Here is a 12,845-nt window from a genome sequence, read left to right as displayed (position 1 = left end):
TTGAATGATTTTTAATTTGACTTAAAATTCCTAAGGAAAAACTAAGATGATTTAACTAAAATGATGTAATTTTCAATCTCAAGGACTGGGATATGTCTATGTGTATATCTTTACTAAAACTGGAAAATATCTTTAAAAAAAATAAACTACTTAGCTATTTATCCATACTTAAATAAAATTGTGAAAAAAAGAGATATATTACTCAGCAGATTTATTTAACTCTGAATATACTCATTATTTCAGTCTTATTAAGTATATGTTGAAAACATTATCTATTAGAAACTAAGTGCTGTGTGCCCTATAAAATGACAAACCCTCTCTGCAAGTACTTTAAAATGGACTGAAATGAGAAGTCATGTATACCTATAGCTAAAATAAAATTCATATGATATATTTGAATCCATCAACAACTATCTACTGAGTCACTCTTAGGTGTTAGGTACTGTGCTCTGCCCTCGAAGGTAAATGAGATAAACAGATCCGATAACTACCGCCCTGTGAAGTCTACGGTTTAGCAAGCAGGACAGGTAATTGCTATAAAAGATTTATACAGCATACAGCGATCACTTTTAGCTAAAATGTATCTGAGAAAGTCCTGTCCTGAGAAGTATTTTGCCAAGGTATCATTTGAGCTGATACTTAAAAGGTAGGGTACCAGCTAAGAATTTTAAGGCTCAGATGGGGTGGTGTAGTATGGAAACAATAAAGCCTATTTGTTAAATGTTAGATGGTTCAGTCTTGTAAAATTGAGACATTTTCAAAGTAAGTAGGAGGACTTCTTTCCTTCAAGATGGAGAAACAGGGAAGAATTTATTCTCCGTTTGAAACAACCAGAAAAAAAAAAAGACACAATCTGGAAACAAAACAAAAACAACAACAACAACAACAAAAAATGGGTTTCAAAAGGCAGCAAAGCAGAGTGATCCTTGAGCGACAGGAAACAAATGAGATCAGTCCTATGACTACCCCATCTTCCTTCTTTAAGAGTTTCCAAGCTGAAGCACAGGGAGGAGGACCCTATGCAAAGCCCAGCCAACTCCCTGAATTGAAAAGATGGATCTGAGAGTCAGGAGAGAACAAGGTGGACAGAGTTGGTTAGACAGAATACCAGAGAGGTCACACACAGAAAGAGTGCTCTGGAGATCTAGAGGGAGAACTCCTTGAGTATTCCGCTGAATACTGGTCAGCCTGTGAGGGGACTGCCTAAAGTGAAGTAAAGAACTGCCAAAAGATCAGATGTAACAGCATTTGATGCTGACACAGGGCCTGAAATATTACTTGTTACTGACTCCAATCAACAATGGGAAAATTTTTGCTGATCTGGATTTGGCTAATATGTTCTAATCAGTGCTTATTTCAAGAGCCTCCAAGCCATCCATAGTTTGCCTTCATCTTTGCAGAGACACCATACGCACAGGCTACCTCAATAACCCTGTCAAGACACACAATTTTGCATGCAAGATATTAACTACAACCAATTTTCTCCAGAGTCACAGATGTGAATGACATTACTCTGATGACATCTTTCTAAGAGTAGATTCATTTGAGTCCCTCATTCAGGAAATAGAAATACTCACAAAGGATTTAAAGGGGGAATAAAGAAAAAAAGAGGGGAATGGATCATTGACCCACACCTAGCACAGGTCTGTCTTCTCAGTTAAATTTCTGAGAATTAGTAGGTCAGTCATGGGCAGCTCCACCACCGACACTCTCAAGATCACCTACTGACCTTCTTAACACCACATGTTAAAATAAACCCAACACCTTTTGGGTCTGGAAGCAACACATTCCTCACTGACAAATTTTACTTAAGCCCATTACGTTGTTATTCACAAACTTGCCTACTCTTACTGAGGCCCCTTACAGCGAAAGGATTTAAAACCTGCCTAAATTGTAATACCCAAAGCACGCCCATTATTCACCCCAGAGTCTCTTTTATTATAGCAGCTTAGCAACTTCTCATGACTCCTAGAGTCTCTGCACACATCCTAAATAGCTCTTCTTTTTAAAAATTTCATGATTTACATGATGCCACTAAAGTTTTTTTTTTTTAATAAATAAAAGCAACCATGATTTTCCAATGGATGTATTATTGTTGATTAAATAAATTCTATTTTATTCCATACATAAGCATTAATTTATATATAGGAATTTTAAATAAACTTTTAAAATTTTCTTTAAGTGGTTTATTTAATTATAATACTGATTCTCAAAAATGCCATCTTTTTATAAACATATCAAGAGGACAAATCAGCTATGAGAACTTTCTAGGGTAGTGCAAGCACCCATCAATAGTTAGTAAGCTTCTTTAAAAACCAAGTCAGTTATTGACATGTGTCAGAATGGCAAAAGGAAATTGTGTTCATTGTATTATTAGTCTTGATTACAGCAGATAATTCATCTCTATCTCAAAATACTGTTTAACAACATTTAATAGCACTACTTTTCTGTGATCTCTTTTTCCTCTGCCAGTGTAACAACATAGTGAGTAAGCCTACTGATTCTTAAAGTCATTAGTGTAAACTATAACTATAATAGTACTATCATCTTTTAATCTGAAGACAATACAAATATTGAAAACATTGCATGGTTTGACGGATTACAAAATACACACAACGTATCCCATATTTTCATATAACTAGTGATGTGTAAAATTATTGACAAGAAGCTTACTTGTACAGTTAGGCAAAGTTCCAGACCACGTTCCATTGGCTGTGCACTGTCTAACTGAAGGTCCAGAAAGGATATATCCCTCCATGCAGGAATAAATTATTGAACTAGAAAATGTTGTGCCATCAATCCGAAAGACTTTGCCATTGGCAGTTGTTCCTGGGTTACCACACTGCACAGCTATAAAACAAAATAGTTAAGAGTATATGTAAAAATAGTGAAAGTAGAAATTTTCTCACAAAGAGTTAATGGCTGAATGTTTGTTTTAAATTATCCAAAGTAGCTATAAAATCCTCTAAAATAAGCATTGAATTATCTTTTATAAGTGGTGGAAATTCAAGATGAATAAATATTGATTTTATTGCGTAATTACTGGGATGCAAAGTAATTACTGAAGAGTAGTGCCTTGGGGTACCATAAAAATCTTTCAAGGAATAATTATAAAAGTTTCTGCCTAAAAAGCCACTAATGTAAAATTGGAAGATATGTAACAATGAGATGCAATAGAGATTTATTATAATTATACTTCCAAGAGGACATATATAAAATAAACAATTTAAATATTTTAGACACCTATGTATATTTTTATTTATCTAAGTATATTACTGATTTGCATTAAAACTTTATCATCTCTATCTCTGGCCCGAGGCATACAAAAAATAAACTGAGTAAAAACAAAGTGACCAAGTTCTAGAAATTATTTTCATTGAGTTTTCAACATTTTGTAAACAAGAGTCAAAAACACAATGCCTTATATGATTACTCTGTATTATATTTATTTGCCATCAGTGCCATAGTGAACTTTTGAAATACCTTAAAAACAAGGCTATGTCGAATATAATACTAAACTTGTTGTAACATAAGAAGACATTGTAGTATTTTATGGAATGTAAAGCTATCCTATGAATATGAAGGGTAACTACAGTTTCAGAAAATACCATCTATATCACTTGCTGTCTCTTAAACATTTAATTTTGCTTATCCTTTACAGTGGTGCTGTATGTTTGTATGTGTATGTAGATAGGAAACTTACACATACAATTACAACAAGACTAGGTAATATTTTCAGGAGAACCTATAAGATAGAAAATATTTCTACTTCCACTGTCAAGAGTAATTACCCTCTTTTACATTCATTAGTACCTGCCTAAAGTAACAATCTGGTAATATGTATTTATGTATCACAATCCATAATCTTGACACATCCCAAGAAGGATTTGAAAAGTATCATCCTTGTTTTTGAATTTCGAAACAGGGATCCAGGCTCAGTCAATTATTTTATTCACAATAAAAATTAAGAAATTCTCTAGTTAGGGTGGTTTCCAAATATGGACAAATCATACTGCTATACCTATTCTCTTGTCTTTAATTCCTCCACCCTTAATACACACATTTTTCTTACCTAGAGCATTATTTGAATTAGACCTAAGTAAAAATAACTTAAAATGAAAAGAGGTAAGTGCATCATCTATCATGAGTAAGGGATGAAAGCTCTGTGGACACAGTGAAGAGATGAGCAACTACTTTGCTTCTGTCATATTGATATTTGGGGGAAGAAGGGTTTATTGATTCCTGTGAACATAGTCTCATTTATGTTTTGTACTCGCTGACATCTCTCCTAGAAAGAGTCATTTACAGCTCTCAATTCACCTAACTAATGTAAATGATAGTTGACATTCATTCAGAAATTATGTGACAGCCACATAATTTTTTAAACTCACAACTAATGCTATAAGTTAATATTAATATCACCACCATTTTGGGGTTGGAAACTGAGGCACAGAGAGATGAAGTAACTTGGCCAAGGTCCCACGGCTATGTAATAATAGATTTTCATCTAGTACAAGTTCTTCAAGAAAATTCTGATAGCATATAATGAGAAGGTTGGATCTTATTCAGGTTAGTAAATGAATGGCTTAAATGCAATATATTTTTGTCAACTCACCATTTTTTGTGTTAGATAAGTTATACAAAGAGTATTTTATATGTTTGCCTTTTCTTTTGTTGCTAGAGATAATTTTTATTTTATAATTATTATACCATTTTTTTTCTTTTTATCAAGGTGATAAGTAGCCATATCAAAAACTCAAAAATAAATGAAAGTATATGGAAGAAATTAAAGATCGTTTATAAATCCATCACTAAGAGGTAAGGTAATAAAATATTTATATGAATACTTAAATGAATATGTATAAATAAATGTGAATATGTATTCATTTTGAAGTTTATTGCAGGCACTATGCAAAGTACACAATACACAATAGTGAAATAGTACCTTTTTCTTAAATAGAACTATGCTATGCATGCTGTTTTATAATCTTATTTTCTTTTTTTTACATAATGTAACAATCGGCATCTTTCTTTTATAAAGTTTAGTAACTGGATAGTTTTCCATTATACGTATATTCATCATTTACCTAACAAATCCCCTATAGATAAACATGAAACTTGTTTTAGTTTAGTTTTGTTTATAATTTTCAATTAAAATATACTCTAGTTTATATATACAACTGTGTACACTAAATTTCTGAGAGTGGAATTTTAGGGTATTTTTTATTTAAAAAAACATTTTTAATTAAAAATATATATAATTACTGAAGATATTATCACAATACACAATTTGATCAACAGTGTAAAGGTTTGCTTGTTTCCACATCTTGTTCAATGCCATGTGTCATCACCATTAAAAACCTGTCAGTTTGTCAAAAAATGCTATTTTCTTTAAATTTGTGTGACTTTATATATTAAGTTAAGGTATAACACAGTAATTGAACATTTTTATTTTTACATGTTTTATTCATCACATGCAAGGAAAGCTTTTATATTTTGTGGTAAATGCTAAAGTAATATAACATCAGCATATTTGGAATAAAAATAATAAAAATACTTCAAATTTCACCGTTATTTCTGTTATCATTTTTTGTGCACTGCCTTTTATGCTTTCCTTAAACGAATATCATTTCCCATGATTGTAATAGGGTGCATAATTTTGAATCTTATTTTTAAACTGAGTTTTATATGATTTATATTTTCTCATATTGCCCGTGTCCTGTTTCTAATATTTTATTGACTATACATTATTACATCATAAAAATATACAGTTGATATGTCATATTATCCCTAGTGTTCAAGTATGTCCTGTTGCTTGTTAAATCAATTAGAAATAAAAATTGTCTCTTTACTATTATTGATTTTCTTTAATATTTTATTTATTTATTTATTTATTTATAGAAGTGGAGTTAAGTCAAACCTGTATATATTCTGTGACTATATATGAATTTTGGTCAAATTACTCTAAATATATTATAACAATAAAAAATACCTCTAGAAATGTATTAAAGTTTTAGTTTTGCTGCACATACACCAGAATTTCATATTAAGACAGATAGAAAATGATGTTTTGATGTTTATTATAATTTTCTTATACATAGTTGTGTAGACTATTTTTTTGTACATTGCAATTTTTTTGCTCTCCTGCATTTTCTGTTCATTTTCTCTGTCCCTTCATCTACAGAAATCTGTTTTCCTAAATGATTTATATGAGCTCCAACTATGAGAAAAACATTAATTCTGTTATATTTTCTACAACTTCTAGTTCTTTTTTATCTACAAAGTGCATACTAACAAAACACAGTGAGCACCAGATTATATTTCATGTAAAAATATTTTGTAGTTCAGCTGAACAATGGGCTGGCTAAGATATCACCCATGTAATGTATGACATCATTACAGAGACTTTGCCTTTGGAAAGTAAACAAGTTTGAGAAATAAAGTGAACAGTTAAGTCTTACTTAGCATCTTTTGCTCAGCAACTTTGTTCATGAACTCCTTTCCCCATAATAGCAACGGAGTTGAGTTGCAACTCTCTCTTACTTAAGATAATTAAATTTGGTTCCTTTTTAAAAAGATAATTATCTTTCCTAGAATATGGATACAAATTATAAACACAATAAAAGCTTCCAAAATATAATCAATCAAAAAACTATCAAGAGGTTCTATTGGGAATTATTTCTTATTTATAAAACCAATACATTAGATATAACATCAAGTAAGTTTTATAAATACTTTTGTAAGTTTATTTTTTTGCACTAAAATCATCTCAAAAAGAACGATTTAAATTACAAGGATAATTTTGTAGCAACATTTCATTTTCTAGCCAATCTTATAAAGGTTTAGTTATGTTAACTGAGTCAGTAAGAACAATTAATAATTTTACTCAAATATATGAAATTTTAAAAATTCTAGTTATAAGCAATGTGTTCTATAAATAAAAACCTCTTTTATATGTAGGCATCTTTCTATATCTTTCCATTTCTACAGGTCTAAAACCTATAACAGATCTTCAGGTAATGTTGATGTAGGGGCAACCTATTTTTTTCCTGTTAGTGTCTACAACATAAGAGTACTAGGATAAATGGGAAAAAAATAAAACTTTTTACCAAATAATTTTTAACTTTTCCATTCCAGATGTTTGCCAAGATGTGAAAAATTTTTGTATGTAAATTACCTGTACGATGTATATATATATATATATAGTGTGTGTGTGTGTGTGTGTGTGTGTGTGTGTGTGTGTGTGTTGAATTCAGCTTTAATAGTCTACATCTTTAATTTCATTCCTTTGAGCTAAGCTTTTCTCCCACTGAGTCCCTGGTAATACAAACAATGTTTGGTTGATATATATATATATATATGAAATATATATATGAAATATATATGATATATATATATATTATATATATATGAAAAATATATATTTTTAATAATTATTACATAACACAGTTCTCTTACAGGATACTGTCAGTAAAACTGGAATACTACTGCTTTTATTCCATGGTTGGGGACACAAAGAACTGACAGGAGTAATTTCACTAGTAGTAGTAACCAACTGAATTTGGATATACATTAAGTTCCAGCACTTTCAATATATTTAACTTCTGCTTGATATTACCTTTGCATTCTGGCTGCCTTCCAGTCCAACTGCCATTAGCTAAACATGTTCTTTCTTCCGAGCCATGAAGAATATAACCAGTATCGCAAGCAAAACGTACAGAACTTTGGGTTCTGAAATTGCTTTCCTGTCTAGAACCATGACCGGGCGTACCTGGATCCCCACATGTACCAGTAGCATCACCTGCAATTCAGTACAGTTCAAGTTAATTTATTTCAACAAACATTTACAATGTTTATGATTTAGTCCAAATTTCTTGTATACATTTACTTTTATGCATGCTGTTTTTAACCTGATAAGTTGATTGGGTAAGATCATAATTCATATTTCCCATCTAACTCCAGTCATAAGAAAACACCATAAATGAAAAAGAAAATAGTTGCAGAGTATGGTGTTATTTTCCTTATCAGTAATATCTACTCTTATCAAATAGGTTAAGGACCTTTTATTAGTATTTCCAGAACTTGGTTAATGATCAAGTAAATGGAAATTTTATAATTGACAGTATTATGGGCTCAAATAACAATGTTTTTATTAAAAAAAATTAAAAAATGGATTTGGTAATTTTTATGTTTCCTTCTCTGAATTTTATAAGTACTGAAAATCTTGTTTTTGTTGTTAAATTAGAACTGTGATTTTTTTCTTTTTTGCTGGAAAAATGTAAAGGTTACAATATAGTATTTAATGTACCCTAAATTTTCACCCCCTAATTTTCTTTACCAATGAAAATTGACCAAGATAAATGAACCGCTTATTTCTCATACATGTAATATAAAAATAAATTGTGAATACGATTAGAAACTGTGACTTAAGTTCCTAATAACGATTTTGTTCATAATTGTGTGTTCATCTTTTGATTTAGCGTTAAGAATTTACACAGTCCTTTTATCATTTTTTAAATAATTCTCCTCAAAGTTGCCACTATATTAGGAGATGTTGAGAGAAAGAGAGAGAGAGAAAGTTGAATACATAAGCATTGAAAAGGCTCTCTCTCTAGATGCCTTTTTTAACATGTCCTGTGTATTTAGAATCCTTATTTACACTTTCTCATTTTCATGTGATGTAATATTAACAACCACACAAAACTTAAAGATAATCATTTCACATATAAATATCCATGTACATTTTTTTTCACAATTCAGTAGCAGTTTCCTAACATACTGTGGTATATATGTGTGAGTTTATGTGTTTTTATGTATAATCAGTTACCTGAGTGAATTAATTATGAGTTATTTCAACATAAGGATTTTAATTCTCATTAAAATCAATTTTACAGTCACATTAAAAACGATAGTTTTTTAAAATCTGTAGATTAAATTTGAAGTTCCAGGAAGTTACTTCACAGGGATTAACTACCAGTTACAAGGGCATTCTGAAATAAATAATCACTTCACAACTTTTATCTCTAAAGGGTAAACAAAGTAAAACAATTCCTAATAAATGTTTGCCATGATCTCCACAGAGATAAAATAACATAAAGATAATGAACACTATATTAATTTTTTAAAAAGGCAGAAAAATAAGCAGCGATATCTGGTAAAAACAAATACAATAGATAGTATCAAATAGGGAGGCATCACAGATCTAAACTTAAATGACAGTTTTGATGAAAAGCAATAGTTTAAACAGCTCGAAAAAGATTTATCAAGCACTCTGTGAAAATTACTAATTTTAAAAAGCCTTCATATTCTTTTTTTCTAATATATGAATAATATAGAGCACCATGGGGTTATAGAAACTCAGAAGTTACATGTTGCCTTTTAATAACAACGAGAGGAAAGATAAAAATCTTTCATAAAACTTGTCTTAGTTTAACTTAAGACATTTAAGGCTTTATTTAAAATTATGCTATAAAAATCAATTGTTTAGAAAGTTTAATAGAACTGAATTCTATCAGAAAATCACTGATATAACATTGCCTTCTGGAGAAAATTATATTTGGCATCTGATAAAATAGAATAGCTAGTTAAACTTCAGTGGTTCACCATTTTAATGAACAAAAACACTTTACACAGAGTAGCATCCTAATACCACTTAATTCTTTACATTAGGCAAAGCACAATTCAAAACATATCTGGAATTTACCATCTACAAGATAAGTATTCACGCGCTGAACTTATAGTACCTTAAGAATTCCAATAAATATATAAATGATGTTATAGCTTCTCTTAGATTTTTACAAAAGAAATACATTATTTTATCTCTTTAGATTTTTTGTGTAGATATTTCTAATAATGATAATAATAATAATAATAATAATAATAATAGTGTAATTTCCAACAAACACCATCCAATTTCTCAAGTGATACCTGAACAATGAGGTTGTGATCCACTCCAATGGCCATTTAATTGGCAAGTCCTCGATGAATGGCCTAGAAGGATACGCTTTCCTGTGCAGGAATAGTGAACAGTAGACCCAAAGGTATACTTCTCACCAGACAGGACTGCATTAGGAGGAACGCCAGGGTGTCCACAGTCAATCACTACAATACATAATTATTGAATATAAAATTTTTTATATCTCCTATCAAACAACCTGCACCAACTTTTTACAAAATAAACCAGAAATAAATTATATGCTCAAATATATACAACATCCAGAAGTCAAACATCTATGTGAAAGCTCGCTTTCCAAAAAAAAAAAAAGAAAAAAAATGGGAGTTTCAGTTATCGGAGCAATTCTGTTAACCCACTCACCCTGAGTAAGTAAGCATGAATGATTAAGTATAAGTCAGCATGTGTGGGGGTGGTGAGTGTACATTCACATGCTTATGTGCATGGGTCTGAATTGCCTATAAAACATCACAAAGATTGGCTAAATAAAGACATAGGGTGCCAATATGATTCAAAATAAGCCCATAGAAAAGTTAAAAGGAAAGAACTTTGAGGGTAAAGGACAGGGAGTAAAGATGGATCTGTGACACACAATCTAATATGTGGTCTTGAATAATCCCATTCCAGAGCACTAATGAATCAATTACAGTGTATAAAGAAAATACTCAGTGGTCTGTTAACCTAAGCACAGCAGAATAAGATGTCACTACATTGTAGAATTTTCTTTATAACCTAGAGGTAGCTTGGGAACTTGCTATGTGTCCACTTACTAATGAAACTTGGAAAAATATTGAGTGCAACATGACTAGAGTATTAAATAGCACACAAGGGGACATAAACCTAATAAAAACCATTGAGTACTTAGCACACTATCAGGGAGTGCTACAGGAAATAAAGGCAAAAAGGTATATGAGAGCTACGAAAATCTGAAAAAGTTCATGTTTACATGTCCTATGAAGGATTTTTAATTTTAATGCGATAACCACATAAGGCCAAGTTATTAAATTAGTCAAACTATGAGACCAGTCAGTCTACAATAAGAAGTCAAATACATTTTAAGAAAGTGATCGACGATTGCCTTAATTATTTGAATAGAATCTGAAATTTAATAGACACTGCATAAAATTTTGTTTCTTCCTCAGGGCATAAATGATGTTACAAAAATTTCAAAAATCCCACCTCATGAACATGAAGAAAGTTCCTTCAGGTAAAATATGATCATAAAATAATTTTATAATTTTAAAATTAGGCATTCCCAAAAATTACTTGCACAATGATTTCTTGACACACTACTCCTCCAATCTATGGTTTTCTTTCTTATTATATCCAGGATTCACCAACTCTTCGAGAAACATATGTATATTTGAAATCTATAAACTGACTAAATTCCAAAAATTTAGTGTTTACATCTCCTTACATAATTTTCATTTTTTTCTGCTAATTTATTTTCTCACTACACAATGTCAATTATATGCATAATTGCTATAATTTATCTTATTTATTTTCTACAACTCAAACATAACATATAATAAAATGTGCTCATTAAATGTTCACTGGCTTGAAAGATAATGTATACTAACACTAACTGCATTCATATGTGAATATGTCTCACTATAATAAATATTTATGATCAATAAATTTTAAGTAACATGTTTGTCTAAATCCTCAAGTATTCTGAAGCTCTGGTGGCTGTTTAGATTAAAACTAGTAATATTGCCTTAAATTCAATTAGAAATATTAGCACAAAAGTAACTAAAAATTTAGTTGCCTCTTATGGTAATATCATAGATATGAAAGATGTCTGCTTTTCATATGCTCTATCAAAGTTCAAAATGAAAGAATGATAGAAAGATATTCATTAACATTAATTAAATTAAATATATATTAAATTAAAAATTAAATATTAATATTAATTAAAAGGACATTTGGTCATTGAATTGGCACACTATAAAAAAGTATAGTTTCAAAACAATGAAACAATAAAATTAAACATTACATTAAAATAATTATTACGAACAAAACCCTTCTGATATACACCTCTAGATATTTTATTATAAGACAATAAATCATCCATGTTGCTTCCATCGCACTTCTCGAGAAATAATTCACATTATCTACTTACTGATACATTCTGGTAAAGGTTTGTCCCACTGTCCATTTGGTTGACATATCAAAACTGAAGACCCAAATAAGAAATATCCAGGATTGCAGTCATAGAATACCACAGTACCATAGGTGAAATTTCCATGTTCTATTTTACTTTCTCTTTTGGAATTGGCTGGAATTCCAGGATCAGAACAGTTCACCACTAAACAAATGACAAACGTTAAAAGGTATGTTTGAATTAACATGCATACATCTACATTGAATTCCATAAGAAATTTAGTTTCAGTGGTAAACTTAAACAAATCAAAGATTCAAGGAATAAAATTAATACTTGGACTATCTAAGGTAATGAAGTCAAATCTTTGTGGTTGGAAATATAGAAAACATAAAAATTGTGGTGCAATTTTTTTAATAGCAACTCTATAAGTATTACGCTGAGTACAAATTTTTTAAATGATACTTTATAAGCTCTAGTTAAACCCTAAGAAATGTAAAAATAATGATGATTTGGTTGTATTTTATCGAACAATATGAACTACACCACACTTCTTTGCAAAATGGAAAACACCAAAAAATTATCTTTAATCTTTTCTCACAGCAAAAACAATAAATAACCCCTCCCCCATACAGGTATTAGGTAATCCAGGCCTCGAGTATATTTTTCTAAAAATATGAGGAAAATAAATGTCAAAGGTAAGATCCCCTAATTATGAAGCAAATTGCAAGTAAAACGGACTTAATGACTTTTTACATGCAGCCATAAAATAGGTACAAGATAATAAGGTTA

The 12,845-nt window shown here is 30.3% G+C and overlaps 1 protein-coding gene across 5 annotated transcripts in view; it reads right to left on the bottom strand.

The window, feature by feature from the left end:
* The window catches only part of CSMD3 (CUB and Sushi multiple domains 3), a 1,140,077-nt gene that overhangs the window by 60,622 nt on the left and 1,066,610 nt on the right, over window positions 1-12,845 (bottom strand). For all 5 annotated transcript variants that reach the window (XM_081069899.1, XM_081069900.1, XM_081069901.1 and 2 more), the window contains 4 exons: window positions 12,075-12,260; window positions 9,928-10,101; window positions 7,619-7,801; window positions 2,674-2,850 (listed from right to left, as the gene is read on the bottom strand). In XM_081069899.1, coding sequence (XP_080926025.1) covers window positions 2,674-2,850; window positions 7,619-7,801; window positions 9,928-10,101; window positions 12,075-12,260 — 720 coding nt within the window. The remainder of the gene's footprint in view (window positions 1-2,673; window positions 2,851-7,618; window positions 7,802-9,927; window positions 10,102-12,074; window positions 12,261-12,845) is intronic.

The sequence above is a fragment of the Rhinolophus hipposideros genome (assembly GCF_964194185.1).
Source record: "Rhinolophus hipposideros genome assembly, chromosome: 13".
Lineage (NCBI taxonomy): Eukaryota > Metazoa > Chordata > Mammalia > Chiroptera > Rhinolophidae > Rhinolophus > Rhinolophus hipposideros.
This window is presented reverse-complemented; position numbering and strand designations above follow the sequence as displayed.